Genomic DNA, 21822 nt, shown 5'->3' with positions numbered 1-21822 from the left:
ACAGCATGAGGTATGCTTTTCATTTAGGTCAGATTTATAAAAGTCTTTGTGTAGCAACAAAGCTCATTATTTATTTTGTGCTCTTAATGGTTTCTTTTCAGTGGCTGTGGCTGTGGCTGGATTTTTCTAAGTAGAAGCTTTTAGAATGAAAGATTATTGAAATTGTTCCAGTGTATGCCAGGCCCTGGGAGTCTTGTGATGAATGGTAATCAGATACTCCCTGGTGAACCCTCAGGAGACTGGGTGTGTTTAGGGGCATTTGACACCCAAAGCCACATGGCTAGCAAGTTGTCTACTCATTGCAGATACAGCTGATTTCAGAGGAAAGAGTGGAGCCCCGTTCTTTCACCCTTGGCTCTCCCTCCCCGCCCCCCCCGACCCCAACCCTCAGGCCTTTCTTTCCCTGGCATGCAGGACTGACCACCTCAGTTTTGCCTTGCTTGCACCATCTTCTTGGCACATCGTGTAGACTCCTGTCTGTATCCCACCGCCTTGACACTTAGATAAACAAGGAGAAAGAAGGCACAGCATGCCCTTGTTAAGAAATCTCCGCTCCACCTTTTACAGCCAGGTTTCGAGAGCAAGGGTGAGGCAAACAGGGGTAGGTAGTTTATCCAAATTCCTAATTGTGCCACGAAAATCTGGCTAAGTGAAGGGGTTGGTGTCACCCCTTAGGAGCGAGCTGTGTCATCCACAGAATAGAGGGAGGGGGCTTGTAAATCTGTATCAGAGACCAACCCCCTGCCTGGGCCCTTTTGCCTCTGGTTTGTGGAGTGGGTGTGCTCCTTCTCAGCCTAACCCTCAGCAGCAGTAAACACAGTTAGGAATCAGTCTCATAGAATTTCAGTGTTCTAGGATGTTCTAGGATGCCCAAAGCCCCGTGGATGGATGCTTCGGGAGAATTTTGGCTACCAGTTTGCGAAGACAGAAACATACGTGTGAAACGTGAAATAGCTGTGCAAGGTTTCAGTGGAACTTTCGGGCAGTGATGTAGAAGGCAGTGTGCCTGCGGGCCAGCCTGGCTATCCTGGACTCTGGTCTTCGACATCAGAGTGGTTGAAAAGGATGGATTCCAACCCCTTGGAGAAGCTGGTTCTTAACTAGCCATGGACAGCAGGGGCAAAGATTCTGGAATCAGACTGCCTTGGCTCAAATGTACCTGTAGCTCTCTCTAGCTTTGTAGCTTTTCTGTGCCTCAGTTTCTTCATCTCTAAACAGGGATTGTGATAATGCCTCTCTCATTGGATTGGTGTCAGGATTAATAGGTTAAACACGTAAGAGCTTTTAGAGCTGTGTTTGGTAAACACAAAGCACTCAGTCAGTGCTCGGTAGCCGTCGTTGTTGGCCGGGATGAAGAATTATGGCGGTATCCTGGATTGATGCCGTGGTTCTGATTTAGATCAAATGCCCTTCATTTGGCAGCTTAAAAAGTTGTGTCTTCTTTTGAGTTTAAAGGGTCACCTGTTTGTATCCATGACTTTGAGGGCCATTCAGAGGGCTTAATTTTACACGACATATAATCCGTAGCCTCCTAGTAAGTTTTTTTCTGCTCAGACATGGTAGTAGAATTATGGCATTCACAACCACCAAAAACTCTTTCCTCCATTTAAAAAATTAAAACAACAGGGGCGCCTGGGTGGCTCAGTCGGTTGAGCGTCCGACTTCAACTCAGGTCACGATGTCACCGCTCGTGAGTTCGAGCACCGCATCGGGCTCTGTGCGGACAGCTCAGGGCCTGGAGCCTCCTTCGAATCTGTGTCTCCTTCTCTCTCTGCCCCTCCCCTGTGCACCCTCTCTCTCTCTCTCTCTCTTTCTCTCTCAAATATAAAAATAAATACAAATTTTTAATAAAAAAATAAAAACAAAAATTAAAACATAGTGCGAGGGCTTTTTGATTTGTCACATCAAGTGCTGCGAAGTTAATGCTGCGTCCCTGAAAAATTTACCCTATTAGGATGGTAAGTTATCTCCTTGGTGAGCCTTTAAAGCTTCGGTGGGTAAGTTGACGTGGCTTCGAGCACACCTTGCTTGTGTGTGTATGCGATCGTTTGCTAGGTGTGGTGATCTAAAAGGATCCATTCTGGAGGACTCCGCTGCTGCGGTTGTGTGTGTTGTCGCTGTCTATGTAAAGTAGCATTTAAAAGCATGATTCAACATGAATTTATATTCTGGCGCTAAGAACAAGGGAGAGAAGGTACCTCAAACACTTTCCCCCCACCCCCCATTAAGAAGAGAAACTAGCAAGAAGTTCATCTCCAGGGACCTTCTGCTAGGCCATCTGCTAGACTTCAGAACAGTTTTCTTCTCATGTAAATATTACCCAGAGATTTTGAAAATGTCAGATCGTTCACATACAAAGTCAAATTCTCTTCCGTGTCATGGAAATGAAGCTCTCCCTTTCCATACGTTATAACGTTGTTTTCCACAACAGGAGCGCCATACTGGACTAACACAGAAAAGATGGAAAAGCGACTGCACGCTGTCCCTGCAGCCAACACAGTCAAGTTTCGCTGTCCAGCTGGGGGGAATCCAACACCAACTATGAGGTGGCTGAAAAACGGAAAGGAATTTAAGCAGGAACATCGCATTGGAGGCTATAAGGTAAAATCAGGTTTCCAAAATGCTCTATTTCTTACATTTTTGTTAATCCATTTTTAAGTAGTTGAAAGGTAGGAACCTTCAGAAGGGATATTTAAAAAAAAAATGAAAAATCAGTAATTATCATAATTGGTCATTTCCACACTTGACATTTGAAAAAAGTTTTCCTGGGCTTACATGTTACTTTATTTATCTATCTTTTAATGTTTATTTATTTTTGAGAGAGAGAGAGAGCGCAAGCAGGGGAGGAGCAGAAAGAGAGGGAGACACAGAATCTGAAACAGGCTCCAGGCTCTGAGCTGTCCGCACAGAGCCCGACGCGGGGCTCAAACCCACGAACCTCAAGATCATGACCTGAACTGAAGTTGGACACTTAACCTTAAGACTGAGCCATCCAGGCGTCCCTGGGCTCACGTGTGCTTTCAAAGCATAATTCCCATTTCTATTGTTCTTTTTTTTTTTAATGTTTATTTATTTTTGAGACAGAGAGAGACAGAGCATGAACAGGGGAGGGTCAGAGAGAGAGGGGGACACAGAATCGGAAGCAGGCTCCAGGCTCAGAGCTGTCAGCACAGAGCCCGCCGTGAGGCTCAAACTCACAGACCAGGAGATCATGACCTGAGCCAAAGTCGGAAGCTCAACCGACTGAGCCACCCAGGCGCCCCATTTTTTTTTTTTTAATGTTTATCTTGAGAGAGCATGAGTGGGGAAGAGGGGCAGAGAGGGAGAGAGACCATCCCAAGCAGGCTCCGAGCTGTCAGCACAAAACCCAACGCAGGGCTCGATCTCATGAACCGTGAGATCATGACCTGAGCCAAAATCAAGAGTCGGACACTCAACCGATTGAGCCACCCAGGCACCCTTACGTTGTTCTTTATGTGAGAAGAGTTTAATAACAGAAGGGTGGGAAGTTGAGAGTCTGTTTCCTATATGCTGTATTGTCTAGAACACTAAAACTGGAGCAGCATTGGAGAAGCAAACTTGTACTTGCCCTGTTTGGGCAGGATTGTAGGATAGGGGGTGGACTTGGCTTAGACGCTGGAGTATGAAATAGTACTTATTAAGAGAGAATGCTTCCGTGGTGAGAGAGGCAATCTCTCCATCCTCTGTCTTCACGGCCCTGGAGAGCCCATCACAAAATGTGGTGATGAGTAATCTCCTCACTCAGGCAGGGGTGAGGGGTGGAGGGGGAGGTGGAAATTGACCACCCTCTCCCTGAAAAGGCCTGTAGATGTCTATTCGGGCTTTTGTTCGTCCATTCAGCAGACGCCGATGAGCACAGTGTTTGGCAGGCACCGTCCTAGGCGCTGGACAGAGCACGGCCCTAGCTCGCAGGGGTTCCTCGTCTGGTAGGGAAGGTGGATGAGAAAGCCACAGCCTGGATGGGCTGAAGTCAGAAGAGCATGTTGTCGTGTGGATGTGCAGGGGGAGATGATGTGGGCTCTTTGGGAGGCTACGGATAATGGAGGTCAGGAAAAGATTCTGGGCTGAGTTTGAAGGAAGGGTGTCTCAGGAAGAGAGACATGGGACGTCTAAGTTATTTAGTCTGGAAGGGGAGGCCTGGAGGAATTTAATTTAGTATATGAGGAAGACTTGGGGAACCTTACTGTGACATTCTTTGGTGTGTTTGGAAAGCCTGAATGGGTGCATTAGTTACCTATTACCGTGTAACAAATTATCCCAAGACCAGTGACTTTAAACGACATTTTTATTTAAAAAAAATTTTTTAATGTTATATTTATTTTTGAGGGGAGGCGGGGAGAGACACAGAATCCGAAGCAGGCTCCAGGCTCCGAGCCACCAGTACAGAGCCCAACGCAGGGCTTGGACTCATGAACCACGAGTCATGACCCGAGCCAAAGTCGGACGCTTAACCGACTGAGCCACCCAGGCACCTCTAAACAGCATGTATTATTTCACAGTTTCTGTGGGTCAGGAATCCAGGTGTGGCTTAGCCGGGCCTTTCACCTCAAGGCCTCTCACAGGATTGCAACTAAGGTTTGAGTCTGGAAGTCTGATTTGTAGGGTCAGCTGGGGAAGGACCTGCTTCCAGACTCCTTCCCATGGTTCTTGGATTCACTTCTTTGCAGGTTGTTGGGCCAAAGGCCTCATTTCCTTCCTGGCTGCGGGCTGGAGGCTGCCCTCAGTTTCTCATTCCCCCCATGGGCCTCTTAGTACGGCAGCTCTTCCTCAGGGAGAGCAGACAAGAAGAGGTAGCGTGTGAAGAAGATAGAAGTCACAGCCTTTTGTAACCTAATCATGGAAGTGACATCCTACCACTTTGGCTGTTTTGTGTTATTAAGTAAATCATTAGGGGAGGAGATTAAATCCCCAAGGGCATGAATATCAGGAGACCTGGGGAATCACTGGGAGCCATCTTGGAAACCTGCAAGGGGGATAAATTAGAGGATGCTCTAGCCTGCATCCCAGCTTGTTAAGAACCAGGTAGAAGAGGACTTCCTGGTGGCAGGAGTGAGATACCGGGAAAAGTCAGGACTTTCTGCTGTATACCTGTGTCTAACACACCAGTGTCACTTGAGAGGGTACTTGAGTCCTGACCCGTCACTGCTGTGGTTAAGTGGACCTCCTCTCCCCACAAAGTGCTCTGGGGGCCTCTTCTGAAATACCATACACAATTCTCACCTTTAAAGGATTGTCTTCTTCAAAAATTTGTGACTTTTAACATTTAGACACAGCTGGAAGCCTGGGCAGCTCAGTTGGTTGAGTGTCCAACTGTGGCTCGGGTCATGATCTCATGGGTCATGAGTGTGAGCCCCGCATCGGGTTCTCTGCTCTCGGTGCAGAGCCTGCTTTGGATCCTATGGCGCCCCGTCTGTCTCTGCTCCTCCCCTGCTCACGCACACACTCTCTCTCTCTCTCTCAAATATAAACAAACATTTAAAAAAAAAAAGTAACTAGATGCTCAATCCCAGAGGATAATAGGGAAAAGCCTATGAATAGATTCCTAGCATGTGTGGGGCAGTTTGTGTGTGAAACAGATGTGAGATACACCTGCTGGGAGGGAGGTGGGTGCCTCTGAAGTTCTGGAAGCAGACGCACCTCGCTGAGCTTCCGTGATTCCTGCTTGTTGGTGGGACTAGTAGGCAGGAGGGTGGTTTTTCTCTCCACCCTTAGGTCAGTCCTCACAGCAGGCACAACGAGATTGGAAGGTCGGCTTGCTTTCTTTGTAAAGGACGAATTGACAAAGATTTCATTAGGTGGTGCTGCTTGGAAAGAAAGAGTTAAAACCGCCACAGTCGTGGCCCCTGGGGATCATTCTAACCACCAAACGCTCTCCAAAAACATAATTGATGCTGTTCCACTGATACATTTCAATACGACTAAAGTATAAGGCTGGTGGTCAAAATCCTGGTGGTTAACTAATTTCCTCACTTACGACAGCCGTGGAAAGAAGTTAAAAGAATTAATGAGCCTCCAGAAACTCCTGGTCTCAAAATAAATAGGACCAACATCATTATTCTGGGTAAGGAGGTTTTTGCGAATCTGAATTAGTGATTATAAATGTGCCAGAAGGCTGAGGGTGCCTGATGAGGAAATGCTGCTTGATTTTTAACAGGTGTAGTTCAGTTTTAATTATTGAGGACAACATTCTACTAACTGGAGAGCACCTGCACCCTAAAAACAACGTGGGGAACCTTTAGCAGAATACCTTTAACCTGTTCCCGTGGAGGCACAGATGACCAAAAGTTTTTTTGTTGTTTCATGTTTGAGCCGTTTCTGGAGCGAAAGAGTGGGAATTTGAGTGCATGGGAACAAAAATCTAAAGTACATTTTGCTCTAGGGACGCCTGGCTGGCTCAGTCGGCAGAGCGTGCAACTCTCGGTCTTGGTGTTGTGGGTTCGAGCCCCACATTGAGTGTAGAGATGACTTAAAAAATAAAATCTTAAAAAACTTATATTTTGCTATTAAAAAAAAAAAAAAGGCAAGGAGGGGAGAGAACTGTACCTTTGGAACATGATGTGCTGGCCGGAGGTGATGCGGGCACATTTCTGGCCTCGCTGGACTTTCTCTGGAGAAGAGTCCATGGCAATGCCTGAGCTCCCTGGGCTGTGGGGGGTTGGTGGGGGGGGGGGGGTTGGTGGGGGGATCACCCCATCAAACGCAAAGATGGTCAATCTGGATTTAGTAAGGAGTTTTCACAACAGTTGTGGCACTGGACGTTGATTTGGGGGATACTGGTTCTCTCAGAAATTCCATGGACTCAACCCAGGTCCCCAGGTCACGAAGTCCTTGGTGGTCACAGAGGCCGGCATGCCCCAACCTCCCATTGGTCCAATCTCTCCTGCTGGTGCAGGCGTCTTCCTTCAGGGCTCGAACAGGGTAGAGGCAGGAGCATGGGGTTACCGCCAGGTTTGCAAACACTGTCTACAGTGTCCACAGACACTTTTAAAGAATTCTGCTTCTCCAGCGTTCGCCCCGAGGGAACCCGTGTATACAATGCACTCCCCCTAAAGCAGAGACCTTACTGACACATGGACAGCCCCATGTCCAAACGCCCCTCTCCTCTGACTCCTATCCCTTTGCCACTTTAGTTAACGAAGAAGCAAAGCGTCAAGTTTTCCAAGATGTATTTTTCCAGAAAGCAAGACCTGAAAGTTTCCGCAAACAAATGTGTGTTATTTCTGTGATTTTTTTTTTTCTTCATAAATCTCCTTCTATAAACCATGGTGACTCTGTCTAGCTCAACTGTCTGTCTAGTTCTTTCTACCTGTTTATGGATCCGGCACCTTGGCCCTCACCCATGGCGTTCCAGCTTGTTCTGAAGTGGTCTGCCTATGTGGCCAAGGAAGGGAGAAGGGAACACAAAAAGCCAAAACAAAATCAAAGAGAATTATGAAATGGGACAGGAAGCTCATTTTAATTAAAATGACCAGTAGAGCTCTTTGGTATGGCTCAGTCTTGTTTACCAAAGAACTCATGCTGAGCCTTCCTTAGGTGATTAAGAGTCATATTGTTTTTCTTAGTATGTGGGCAAAGGCTGGTTGGATGTTATTATTTATGGTGGTAGAGGTCGATTTGAAGCATAACTGTATCTCCCTAATTGTGCTTATGCCCGGGCGTTTTCATCAGTCTTGATGGTGGGCAAGTTGTTTAAGCTCTTCGTGTTTAAGGCCACCTGTCCTTAAAATGACAAGTTTGGACAGATGATCTTGAACGTCTAACCCTCTCCCAACTGTGATTTAGTAGCATAACCATCAACCATTTTTTATCATCAACAATAGCACAGAATTTTTTTTAGAAGAAAGAGTTTACCTTTAAGGCTAGATATTTCATAGGGCTCTGAACAATAATTACAATTTAATGCAGGAAAGCCACAGGACCGGGGTAATTAATAGACCACCTCAGTTCCCAAGTCGTGCCCAGGTAATGACTGAAACATAGAGGGGAAGAGTATTCTTAAAAATTGCATTTCATGCCACCTAGTAACTATAAGAACCAAGAGAGATCACAGGACAAAGCCCTCCCTCAACCTGGCCGTGAAACTGGCACAAGAGCATTGGCTTCAGGCATCTGGAGGTTGGAACTCCCATGGAGCCCCTGAGCAGAGTGAAGCATGACACAGTTTGGACTGTCCATTTCCTAGTCTATTTCAGATCCAAGAAAAGACAGGGTAAAACCCCTTTTCTTATAATCACAATGAAAACCTGATGGTTTTGATGGGTAGGTTAATTAGATTTACATTTTCTGGGTTACTTAGAAGTCACGTTAGAGACCTTTGCTTAAATGGTATGCTTAATCCCAAAATCTGTTTATTTGGAAAAATCACTACCCTTGTCCTTATTAATATATTTATACTTTGTTGAGCTCTTTCTCAGCCAAGACAGTTCAGCTTTAATCCCAGAGCAGGCAGTCTGTGATGAGGAAGCAGGTGTATGTTGCCATCAGCCAACATGTGCTGACCGCTCCCACATGTCCTGACCGTGCAAGGTGCCCCCCACTGTCTGCCATGGCGCTGGGTCCCCTGCGCAGCCCAAACAGGGGAGCGCTGTTGTTTTACCCCTTTTCCAGATGAGGCTGGTCACGTGACTCCTCGGTGGCAGGGCTGACATTTGGACCCAAGTGGTTTTCTTCCACAGTTGATGCTCTGACTTAACTTTCTTCAGATGTGGTTCCATGTTTTTGTAAGAAACACTGGTGGTAAATTAGAAATCTGGAAATAGTGCTGGCATCCCAGGAACATGTGAGGATCCGTTGGCCCAAAGGTGTTCTGTTGAGAGCAAAGCTGGGCATCTGATGCTGCTGTTCCCACTTCCTTGACCTGTATGGGATTTTTACAAATTGTGCTGAAATACACGTAACGTAAAACTTGTTATTTATTTTTCATCACCCTAAACAGAAACTCTGTATCCGTTAAGAGGCAGTTCTCCATTTCTCTAATCTTTCTGTCTGAATTTGCCTGTTGCAGGTGATGCAGGTAAGTGGAATCATAGGCTATTTGTCCTTCTATCTGTTGTGTGTATCTGTCCTTCTGTGTGTGGTAGCAACAATCAGACCTTGATTCCTTTTTCACGGCTGGATAATACTCCATTATATGGATGAGACCCCAGTTTGTTTATCCGTTCATCTGTTGACAGGCACTGGGGACGTTTCCACCTCTTGACTCTTGCGGTTGGTGTAGCTGTGTGAACGTGGGTGTGCACGTACCTGTTCGAGTCCTTGCTTTCAGTTCCTTTGGTATCTACGTAGCAGTGCTATGCTGGGTCATCTGGTGATTCTTCATTGAGCTTTTTTGAGGAAGGTCGTGAGATTTTTAAAGAGTTTATTTCAAAAGGCAGCAAGTGCCCTGCTGGCGGTCTTGGCCCGCCCTCCCACTTCCACTCGCTTTTCTTGCCTTGTATAAATCTCTTCCCACTTCTCCGGGAGATCCATGCTTTGTGTAGTGAGCTGGGGGGAAGAGTTTCTGCAGTTGTGTCCTAGAGGATCAGAGCTCGCCTCGCCCTGCTCTCTGGACACCTCCTGAGAAGCAGACTTGGGCAACTTAAGCATTAATCGGGCTTTTGCCTCCACATCTGCCTGGTGATAAGCACCAGGGAGTGCCACAGCCCTTGACACATGTATTCAGTTTGTGCACACCTCCAGCGACGTGGTTTCGAGATCCCAGGAGCCTGTCGACGATGGGGGTCTGGCCTGGGACAGCAAGACTTCATGCATCATAATGCCACCTGGTTGATGTTGAGCTGTAGATCACGGGCTGCCTTTATGAAAGCCAGCGGTCCAAGGGATTGCTGCCTTTCTCCATAAATTGCACCCTGATACCGGTGGAAGGAAGTGTCGGGAGTATTTGCCGTCACACGGACACAGTATTCTTTGACTTGGCACGGAGCAAAACTTTCTATCTGGCTTCTGGATGTTTATTCTGCTTGTTATTGAACACCTAGGTATTTGGAAATGTCCAGATTTTTTTTTTTTTTTTTGGTTTCACTGTGGAAACCAAACATCCAGGTGACAGCCTGGGTCTTTGACCTTTCACCTTTCACTTAGGTGTTTTGGTATCATACAAACTAAATCTACATTCCCAGTTGTCTCCTGAAGGTAGCTGGGTGTTTAACATGCATCTCGGGAGATTTAGGTAGCAGAGGAATTCTGAAAAAACCCGTCTGGCCCCCCTCTTCGTCGTCTTTGTGACGACGGTGTGGAATGTTCGTGGAATCCACTTTTTGTGTTAGGAGGGAAAGAGTTGAGGCCATGACCTTCAGTCTGCTTTGTTTCAGTATTGCAATGTTGTTTTTTAAAAGCCTTCAGCGAACATCGTCTTGAAGCCTCACGCTCTCTAATTCTGTTCATTGGCAGATGAAAACTAATGATGAATTTTCTACAGGGGTTTGGCCACGGGCAGGGTGAGAAGGAAGGATGGCACGGGTGTCATTGGGTGCAGGACGTCTCTGCGCCCCCAGCTCTCGCCCTCAGGCTGCCAGCAAATTCCAGATGCGGTGGTTCTGCAGCAGGGGACGCCGGCGGAGAGGTTTTATTTGACTTTTTGGTCAAATGTGTGCGATTCCTGCTTGAATTTGAAAGGGTGAAAATAGGAAACAAGCAAACAACATGCACAATCACACCACGAAATTATATAAAATGTACTGCCGATAATTTAGTACATTTCCTTTCCGACTTTAGCTTTCCTTCTGACTATACAGTCAGGCTTATAGATTCAGGGCTATAGGCATCTGTGGTGTGTGTGTGTGTGTGTGTGTGTGTGTGTGTGTGTGTGTGTGTGTGTGTTTATACAGTGGCATCCTGAATACACATTTTTATCCAACCTCTTTTTTTTTTCATTTATCAATAACTATTTAAAAAGATTGTTTTTAATGCTGATGTGTTTTTGAGAGAGAGAGGAGAGAGAGAGAGGGACAGAGCACATGTGGGGGAGGGGCAGAGAGAAATGGAGACACAGAATCCGAAGCAGGTTTCAGGCTCTGAGCGGTCAGCATAGAGCCTGATGCGGGGCTTGAACTTCACAAGCCACGTGAGAACATGACCTGAGCCCAAGTTGGACGCTTAACCAACTGAGCCACCCAGGCGCCCCTCATTTATCGGTAACTATAAATAACACCTTACCAGGTCTGAACTTACCAATACCTCCTCCTTTTTAATGACTGTGTGCTATTTTGTTGGAATGAATTAAGTCCTGTAGGATGAGCTATGTGTTGTTAATGGCCCTCTTCCTGATGGATTCGGTTTTGCTGTCACAAGCAGTGCTCGAAGCAGTCATCTTGTTCATGTGCCTTGAAGTAATCCTCCTGGTTCTGTGTGTAGCCTAGATTTCTAGAAGTGGAATTAACTGGGTTAAAAAAAAATGTGTTGCTAATTTTAACAGGCCCTGCGAAATTATTTTACAGAAAGGTTTTTTCCTACCTTATGTTCCTATTCTCAATTGGAGTCTCTTTTTCCTTACACTCTTAAGTACTCAATGGCATGGATCTTCCTAATTTTTGTTAATCAGCCGGTGAATAACAGCATCTCATTATTGTTTTAATTTGCATTTCCCTGATTGTTAATGAGGTTAAGCATCTTTTCATATGTTTATTGGGTATTTACATTCTCTCTTCTGCCAGTGCAAAGATGTGACTCTGACCTAACTGGCAGAGGAATTGTAGCACTTAAAAAGATGAGGAATTAAAAACACACACACACACACACAACAACAACAACAACAACAACAACAAAAACCACACTGAAAAGGACATCTTACATTTTTGTTGGAAGGGTAGTGTCTGTAGGTTTACCCTGAATCGTGGTTTGGAAACGGAGTGTTCAGAAAAGAGACACAAGAGGTCTTTGTGCCTTTGTTTCCTCATCTTGATAGAGTTGCTGTCTGTACTCTCTCGGCTTGTCATTAAGCGACCACTAATTAATGGTAGGATATCCCCTGCTAGAGCGTCAAGCCTTCCCACCGTTGGCAGCTTCTAAGGGCGTCCCTTTGGAAAATGCCACAGCTCATAACATTTGGGATTGGTCGTTATGTCCAGGAATCAAATACTAGGGCAATGGTGTAAGAAAACAAATATTAACAGCACTGCATGGGGCGATATTGATTGAGTACCAAGGTCTCCAAAGGGGCAGAAACCCCTTGTTTGGTAACTGTGTTTCCCATCGTGAAAGCATTCGATAAATGGTAACTTATTAATAATTGTAGTGCATCTCCAGGAAGTAAATATTCAGGGAGCACACGCTCTTGAAGGAGGCTCTCCCGTGGAATGCCGTGGCCCCAACGAGAGACTGGAGCTGCCCTAGGGTTACCAACGGCAGCGGTATGCTGAGCTGCGTATGCCAAGATTTAATGTCTTGGGCAGAAGCAGATGATGCCCTCCCCGTGCAGTTCACGTTCAGCCCCATTTGGACTGCGCCCCGTGCCAAATCTGGATCCAGGCGCGAGAAAGACATTGACAGTTTGGATGGGGTCCAGAGACAGGCACTAGTCGTGATTAAGGGCTTATGGGCATGACATTTGAGCGGGGGCTCAAAGAACTGAATATTTACAGCAGGGCTAAATGCTGGATTACGTGGCTTGGTGACGTTAGGGCCTCTGGCTTCATCCCTAAGTTACCCTCTGTGTGATTAGCTCTTTCAGAGTCCAGGAAAGTCCCGCTTCTGATAGCCCCTGCACGCTTGGGGGGAGGGCGGGTCTCTGTATGGGCCCACCTGCCTCAAGTTGAATCAAGGAGTTTGTTAGCACCCAGCTCCAGGGTAGCACCCGGAGGGGGCGGGGAGATTTGGGTAGAGAAGTCTCACTGCCCTGGGACATTTAGCAACCGCCTCGGCTCCTTCACAACATTCCTTCTATAGGCTGTGCACCTAAGGTGCTTACCCCTCCTTAGCAGGACCCTGGCCTCTTGTTTGGCTCTCCTACAAGTGCGTGGCCCAGCCAGGAGCAGGAAGCGGGGCTTCTCCCAAGCAGAGTACAGATTTCTCTCCGTTGTGGGGTCTGATGCCCGCAGCGTCCTCTTACCGCCGGACTTTTCATCTGTGACAGCGAGAAGGACGGTCCCCCCGCCAGCTCCACGACATTAAGACCGGGACAGTCTTGATGGTGATACGGGGGGACCTGGTGGGCTGCCGCAGCTGGAGCAAAGGGACCGTCTGCCCAGAGCTCACTCTTCAGCGCTTGTGCTTGGTGAGGAGGAGTCCAGCCCTCACCCCCGTGATCCTGCATAAGACCGCCCGTGATGGGCAGTGGTCTCGTTTGTGACCTCTGCATCGGTGGCTGCTCTTGCGGTGCTGGCCTGCACAGAGCTGAACCTCTGACATGACGCGCCTCGAGTCGTAACAGGCTCTGATAACCCCTTACCTCTGTCGGCGCCGCTTTTCAAAGCGGACAGCTGCTCTGCCCTCCCGCTTTTGTAATGGAGCATTCATGAGATGATCTTTATTCTCTAGTTCCTTGACTCACTCATGTGCTTGCCGAGGCTCGGCTGGTATTAGCAGTTTTTATGTGATTAAGGCAGAAAACACTTGCAGCGCTCAGGGAATCATGCAGAAGGTCAGTTGGAATTCCTGAAATCATAGTTAAGACCACGAGGGCCCTGGCTTTTTTTTTTTTTTTTCTTTCCCCCTTCTCTGTTTCTCTAGAGTGCCTCGTCCAAAATGCCTTTAAAACATGATTTGGATTTGGGGGAAAACCTTAAAGCCTTAAACCTGCAAGGTGAAATCTGCATTTTGGCTCTTTGCAAGGAAAAGTCACGCTCGCTTGAGAGTTTGAGTCTATTAAAATATTTTAAAAGCCAGGTGCGAATGTTGGAGTCTAGTCTGTTCGCATGTTGACAGAACGGTGGGTGGGAATCACAATAACTTATTTTCACACGTGCCGCTTATCTCTCTGAAAAGTCTCAAGGAGTTTGTAAGCAGACGGATATACAACTTAGGTTTCCTAAGGATTCATTGCTCCCATATTTGGCATTCTGAGTGTATCTCTCGGGAACATGTAGCATCTGTTTAGGCATTGCCAGAGATGGGAGGGGCAGGCCTGTGTTCCCAGTTGAAACTTCTTGAGACTTCCAGACAGCATCTGGGGGTGATGGGGGAAGAAATGGCAGGTTTTCAGACTGGAAGGCTCCAGGAGCAGTACAGTACCTAGCTTGTGGGCTCCTTGGGAGAATCACATTAGCTGAGGCCAAACAGAATATGCACAGTAATCCTGGCATACAGCAGGTGCTCATTGGTGCTGGCTCTAAGTGGTTCCTTGGTGCTGTGGGACCTGAGGCTTCCTAGTGGATGAGCGACCTTTTGGCTCCCCTGCTCTGGGGCACTGATACCGTTGCAGGCCAATGGTCTGGCCATTTGGCAGCTCCTGGAGGAACCCATCCTTCATCGACAGACTCACTCCATACACTTGCCTATCTGAACATGTCAGTATCCCCCTTGCTCGACATTCACCATGACGATAATGATTGTTTTCGTTTGGCTCTGTTCTGCGTGCTTAGTACGAGGGAAATTGACAATTCAGGTGATTCTTCTCTACCTTCCTTGTCTCCTCCAACTTCTCTTTAAATCAAGATGGCAGAGTACCTGGTAATTTATGCTAAGATTGTTAAATAACCACCTTTCCTTTGATCTTTTCAGGTACGGAACCAGCACTGGAGTCTTATTATGGAGAGCGTGGTCCCCTCTGACAAAGGCAATTATACCTGTGTGGTGGAGAACGAGTATGGCTCTATCAATCACACGTACCACCTTGATGTTGTTGGTGAGTTTGCTTCTCCCCGAGGGACAGCTGTACGCCTGCCTGCTACAGCTTGACTCATTTAACCCTGCGAAAGTGAGTCTGGTTTCTCCCATGGTTTAAGGAGAGAAACCGTTGGTTCGTTTTCCTTCTCTCTGAACGTAAGCTGTTGTTTGAGAAGGATTCTTCCATCATTTGACGATGTTCCTGTTTCCCGATTAGCCATGTTTTACGTATTTTGTGTGATCCTCTTGGTTCCCTAGCACCGTTCTGGGTGAAATGGACGTGGTGTGAAATGTGTTGACACTCTGAAAGCCAGCATTACTCTTAAGAACGTTCGTGTGTTCAGGGAAAGGGTACAGATACGCGCTAGGAGAACTTGGTTTTTAAAAGGGAGGCAGCATTATCCAAAGAAGGGCAATTGGGCAATGCTGGCTAAAGAGTAAAGGAAAAGGTATTGTGATGACTGAACTTCTAGCTGGCTGGAGGAAGGATAGTGTCCAGCGGCCCTTTGCTTCCATCAGAAGAAAGTCATTCAGTGCTCTACTGTGGGTTCAGCTCCCAGGGAAAGGGAACTGTGTATATGGGCTTGTAAATTCCTTTTTATCTAAGTGCTCAGATAGGTAGGCTACTTTAATTAGATATCTTAAGATCAATAGGCTGTTGTCCTGGAATTCAAATGTCTTCCTATCTTGCCCTTTATGATGGGTTTTGTTGTAACTGATAAAGGAAGGGTGTTTCTCTGTCTTGTTGGAGGACTGGAGGTACCTAGGATGTGTCTCTCCTCATTGCAGGGATGGTGGGCTAAGATCTCTTCTTTGGCACGATCCATCTTTGCTCTGCCTTGTCCTCCACCCTGACTCACGGCCTCACCACCTGACCTGGCTGGGGGTTAGCTAACCGGTTCGCCCTTCTCCACTTGCAGATTGCCAGCTCCCAAGGCCTCCAGTCCAAGCTCGCCTCGATTGATTTTTGCCTTAACGTGACCCTTTGTTTCTCCACAGACTCCTGCCCCGCCACCGCGTCTATGAACGAAGGCTTTCCTCCATCATTTTCTACGCGTGTGTCCCTAGTATTATTTCATATGTGGGCATTTCTTCTCCTTCGGTAAACTGTAAACTCTTTGAAGAGAGGCCCCACAGATACCTGAATTGCCCAAAGAACTATTAAGAAACCTTCCAAAAGCTTGACTGACCAAATTTCATAGATTTTGGCTAATGGAAGTTTTAGGTTAACTGAAAATTAAACAGAAGCCATTTTTCGATTTTCTATCAAATTAAATCCAGAAGGAACTCCCCCTAGGAAAGCATGAGATCGTCTTTATTTCCATGTGTACATAAGGATTCAGTGAAAAAAGTTCTTGTCCTTCAGAAGCCTTACTGTGAAATTAGGTTGCTTTCACATAATGTTGCTCCTGTGGGCATTCATAAAAGACTGAGTTTCCAGAACCCTCTTTTCTCACAGAGATACTCGTGGAAGGTTTCTTAGTGGGAGTTACCACGTACAGATATTTTACAAATCAAACACAAAGAAGTAACGCTCAAATATGGGACGAAAATGGTGAACATTTATTTTGGCATCGATGTGCCGTAAATCTGTTGGTTAAGCACACAACGTGGAATTCACATTGGGCCTCACATCTCCTGAATTTGACACGAAAGTGTTTCTATTTAAGGAAAGAAGGTTCGGGGGCTAAAAGTTCTCAGTGCCTAATTTTGAAACAAGCAGTTTATTGTGCGAATAAAATAATTGTGCTGTAGCAATCCGCGGGGCTCATGGCTGTGTAGGCCTACAGATTGTTCGTTGGGATCGGTCGGGGACCATTCCAGGAATCCCCAGTCAGCTTGGCCACCCCAGCCACGGGCTCTGGCTCCTAGCAGGTTTTAGGTTGAGTTGTTATGTAAAACATTCAAAAGCCCCTCCCCCCCCCGCCCCCCCCCACCTCTCCTTTGAGCTTTCTGGCAGCTCATCTCTGTGAAGCCCTGAAATCTCTCTTACAGTTTTAGGGTTGGATTTGAACTGGGCTGCTGAATAATGGAATTGTGCTGTCTAATGTTAATCCCCTGGCAGTCAGTCTTGTTGAAAAGAGCGTATGATTCAGTGGTGTGATGTAGAGAGGAGCATAGAGCGTATGGAGTAATGAATGCAGAGAAAGGCCCGATTATGTCACAAATTTGGGAGATTGCCCAGCCAAACGTGGGCCAATAATGACACAATGCTGGTTGGGAATATCCATTAAAGCTCAACCCCTAATAATTTTCCAAGCCTTGAACCTTCTTTATAAATAGAAGCCAAAAGTCAGTGGAGTATAAGACATTTTCAGGAAAGACGGAGGTGTGAAATACTCTCATCTTTGCTCAAAACCCCAGTAATTGCTTTGAGAAGCACTCATAAAATAAGAAGTGAGTCAGCTCGAGAGTCTCATGTAGACTTACAGGGTTGGCAGGCGGTCGTTCCGAACGTCTCCGCGAGTGGCGACAAAAGGGAATTCAGGCCCGAACAACGAGTTTCTGGTGGCCCCGCAGCCCAAGTGCAGGATTCCACCCCGTGATCACCGCTTCTCGGCCACGTCCGCGTCTCCCGGAAAAACCGGAGCCTCTTTCCCAGCGAAAGTCAAGTCCTGTTCTCGTTCACACTCTCCAAGGGTTTACTTTTGTTGCTATGCTACATAGGGTTGCGGTTCAGATGTTACGAAGCATCAAAATGGGTGAGATCTTGTTATTGAAATCCTTCCTTGTAACGGCATTCCCCATAAGGACTCCCACTTAAAAGCCGTGTAATTTCAGTGACATTCTTGTGTTTTCGGGCACGAAGCGGCCAGCCATTGTCGTGTGTGAGGGAAGGGCTCTCGTTTACGGGCGCTCTTTCGGGAGCCTTGCTTGATCCTCGCTAAAATTGACACCATTATTTTTCAGCCATTTACTTGCAGGGGAAAATTAGCGTGAAGCACCGCTTCTGGGTAATTGTGCCGATAGTAAAACAGGCCCTCCTCAGAGAGCCGGCGGGTCTTGGCCATCGCTCCGCGGAGGACGCTGCAGCCCTGGATTCTGGTGGGGCCTCTGTCCCCAGGAAGCTGCGGCCTCGGACTCATCCTGAACCTTTGGTTTCAGCGGGGTTGGGTCCTTCTGGAGACTGTGCAGGGGGGAGGGGGGGCATCTGTTTCACGCCTCTCCCCGGCTTCTGGTGGCCTTCTGGTGGCCGTCAGCAGCTCTCCGCTTGTGACTTGTCATTCCGGCGTCTGCCTCTGCCTTCCGGTGGCCTTCCTCTCTGTGGCTCACAGGTGTCACCTGTCACTGGATTTCAGGCCTTGCCCTCGGAACAGGGTAGTGTCATCTCAGGATCCCTCAGTTAATTACAAGGACCTTGTTTCCAAGTAGGGTCACAGTCACAGGCTCCAGGGGTTAGGACACGGACTCCTCTTTTTGGAGGGGTGGGGGTGGGGCATAGTTCAACCCACGACAGTGGTTATGAGGCATCAGTTGGGTTAACAGATGAAAACACCAAATTGGCATCCTGGGGCCAACAACAAATGCTGGTTTTCTCCCCTCAAACCGGGACTCTTTGGAGGGTTAGAGGGCATTTTGGGGGCATCTGGTGGCTCAGTCGGTTGAGCGTCTGACTTCAGCTCAGGCCGTGATCTCACAGCTCATGAGTTCGAGCCCCGCATCCAGCTCTCTGCTGTCAGGGCAGAGCCTGCTTGGGATTCTCTGTTCCCCCTCTCTCTGCACTTCCCTCTCTGTCTTTCTAAATTAACTTTCAAAAAAGGGCATTTTTAATAGGTTTAATTAGACCCCATCAGACCTTCTGGTAAATAAACTGAATGCCGTGCCGGGACCAACAGGTGGGGCCCCTGCTGGGTTACGCCTTTGGTCAACGTGGTCGTCAGGGCTGTCCCAGGACTGATCAGGATGCAGAGGAAGATCGTGGTGTTTGAGAGCCCCGGGTTCTTCAAGCTGGCCTCTGCCTTCACCTGTCAGCCCTCTTACAGTTGAGGAACATCAAGTTGGGGAGTGGGGGGGGGGGGCGGTGAGGCATTTATTGGCCGAGAACTGAACCCTAGATCTGGGGTCTCCATCCGGTGTCCTCAAAGCCTAGGTTAATGCTCCAAGCACCGCACATGGAGGTCTCTGTTTTTGGTGTCCTGTGGTGTGGACCAGCAGGGACCACTGCAAGACTCTGAAAAGGTACTGCTGTTATCCCCACCCCACGTTCAGCTCTGTTGCAAAATAACAGAGAGAGAGAGATGAAGGTATTGAACGGACGAGTTGCTCGTCCTTCCTCAGACACCCTTCGGCTTTGAGTTACGAACTTTTTCTCCCTTTGGGTGTCCCAGTTCTGCAATCCCAGAGACCGTAAGTTTTGAGCTTTTCACCTGGCGTTGGGCATTTGGGGGGCAGAGGTTGGAAACAGTGAGTGCCTCTGGATGTGCTGATTACCCTCTATCTGACTTTCCAGAGATTTCTCCTCCTCTAGGACAAGAGCATTATAAGCGCTAGACAGTGTCTCAGTAGACAGTTGGGAGCCAGTCAGCGGCCAAGCACCGCTCTGGCTGGGTGGAGGGTCACTGAGGCCACCTCACCAGCCCTGACTTGCTCAGCAGGAGACCAGAAGGCTGCTGTCGACTAGTCCGTGACATAAATCTGCTGTAACTGGGCTCTGGGCATGATGGGACGGGGCCTGAAAGCCGAAGGAATCTGTCCCGGTGCTAACCTCCCCCCTCCGGTGTGTATTCGGGAGGAATGAAGAGTCTGTTATTCCAGGCACTGACTGATAAGCCTGGCTCTGAGGCTGACACCTGGCACTCTGAGCCTTTGGCGGCCCATCCCCAGTGGGAGAAGGAGAAATTGCGTAAATTGTTTACTGCTTGGGGCAGCCTCTGTCCTGGGAAGACAAAGCCTCCAGTGTGATCCCTGAGCAGAAGAAGGGCGACCGAGGCAGGTTCGAGTCCCTCAGGGGACCCTTACACTTGTCCGGAATGAACTGTGGAATCTTTCTCGGGTTGGGAACAAAGTAGCGTGTACGTAAATGAAATGGTGGCCTCGTTGATTAACTGGTTGGTGTTCTTACCGAAACTGTCAAAATTAGGATCGTTCCTGCTCATTTGCTCCTGACAGAAGACCACACTCTGTCCGTATTTTCTGCCACACCGTGGCTCCTAGACGAAAGCTTTTGTTTCTCCGTTTGATGAGGGGTGACCCTAGGTGGCATTAACTGCACAAAACAACGCACCCAGAGATTTTAGCGCTTTGAACGCTGGGCTGTCACTTTCTGAGTTGCCACGTGTGTGCATTTCCCTGGCGTCCACCGGCCTCAGTCCCACAGAGCCCCTGGGGGTTCTGAACTTGAAGCATCTTGACCTAGACGCTCCCTGGCCAGGCCTCATTTGATTTTCCCTATTCATCTTGCCGCCAACCGATTCTTTCCTTTTCTTGCTCTGGGTTTAAGACGCGGTGTCTACCCTGACTTTGGTCCTGCGTGCCAGCCCTAGAGTTGTGAAATCTCGCCGGAGGGGGATAGAAAGCCCCCTGTTGACAGGGGGCTGGGGTGCCATGCTAGGTAATACGTCACAGCGAGCGCTGTACTTATAAGTAGGCTTGTTTCGTTAATGTAGAGTCATGGAGCCCAGCAGGGTTGAGTAGGAAGCATAGTCCTTTTGCCGCATTTCCTTCTCTTCTTCCTGCCCGTTGCCACTCAGCCCTCATGACACTCCAGCCCTTGCCGGACGCACCTCGGCGGGGAATGACACGGTGGAGACCTTCACATTCGTTTCCAGCTTCGGTAGCTCTATGGCGTCAGAAGTCCAGGAGCCTCTGAGCCTCAGTTCCATTGTCTGTAAAGTGGGGGTGGAAACCTAGCCCCCCTGGAGGGGGATGAGGTAGTAGGGGGCAGTGCTTTATTTTTTTAATTTTTTTTATGTTTATTTACTTTGGGGGGGGGGGGAGAGCACAGCGTGAGTGGGGTGGGGCAGAGAGAAAGGAGAGAGAATCCCCGGCAGGCTCCCCACTGTCAGCGCAGAGTTGAGTGGGGCTCGACTCCAGAAACTGTGAGATCATGACCTGAGCTGAGCTCAACAGTCAGAAGCTTCACCTAACGAACCACCCAGGCGCCCTGGGGCAGTGCTTTTAAATAATAGGACCATAGGATTTGACTCTTAGTCACTATCATGAGGTGGTCCACACCTCCTCTTGGATCTCTGGGCCGAGACAGGTGTATTCAGTGCAGCCCTGGTTGAAGGAGTGGTCCCTCCTCCCCTCTCCTTTCCTCCAGGGCGGAGATTTCAAAACTTCTTTTGAGCTACTGTTCGATGAGCTTTTGGTTACTTCGGAGCAGCTGTTTATACCCGCTTCACAACCTGGATTTCAGGGGGCAAAAGCTGGTCGGTGGGCTGCTGCCTCACTCCCAACGTACCGGCCAGCAAATAAGTGCGTTCCTGCTGCACCACTACCGGGAAGAAGTTGCTCGTCCTAGGCACCGTGGGCGGTGATGCCAGTGTTTTCGCCATGCTCTTCGCAAGCCATCAGTTGCCCTCTGCCCCATAGTTGAGGAAGGAAGCCTTGTGGATTGCTTTCGGTTCTGGCAGGGGTCCCGGCTGAGGTGGCTGGGGGAGAAGGTTAATATTTGATCTCCTGCCTCATCTTTGGCGTTGGGTCTATGGTGTGGGCAAAGAGGATGTGAAAGCGTTACAGACAAGTTACTGTCTTACAGAGGTTTGTAAGAAGAGGGATCTCTCGACCGTACCCGGAGGGAAGTGTAGGGCAGGGCAGGGCGTGGGGAGAAAGCTGCTGCTGTCCCAGCGTCAGCGAGGAGTCCCGGCCCGAAGACGTAAGTCCACGGATGCCAGTCACGGTGCCCAGTATGAGCTCGAACTGTGCCGCCAGCGTGTGCCGAATTAGAATAACAGAAAAACGGCTTCTCGAGTTACTTAACATTTGGAGTTTGTGGTTCTTGACACGGCAGGTTCTTTTCTTTTTTAATTTTAATTTTGAAAATTTATTTTGAGAGAGAAAGAGAGGGAGGGGCGGAGAGAGAGAATCCCAAGCAGGCTC

At 48.1% G+C, this 21822-nt stretch overlaps 1 protein-coding gene across 1 annotated transcript in view; it reads left to right on the top strand.

Annotated features, from left to right (window-relative positions):
- Positions 1-21822, top strand: part of FGFR2 (fibroblast growth factor receptor 2) — a 108564-nt gene that overhangs the window by 38031 nt on the left and 48711 nt on the right. The window contains 2 exon segments of the mRNA XM_019459630.2: positions 2432-2601; positions 14677-14800. Of these exon segments, the coding sequence (XP_019315175.2) occupies positions 2432-2601; positions 14677-14800 (294 nt within the window).

This window comes from Panthera pardus, unplaced genomic scaffold (assembly GCF_024362965.1).
Source record: "Panthera pardus isolate Hobbes unplaced genomic scaffold, ASM2436296v1 HiC_scaffold_22, whole genome shotgun sequence".
NCBI lineage: Eukaryota > Metazoa > Chordata > Mammalia > Carnivora > Felidae > Panthera > Panthera pardus.
This window is presented reverse-complemented; position numbering and strand designations above follow the sequence as displayed.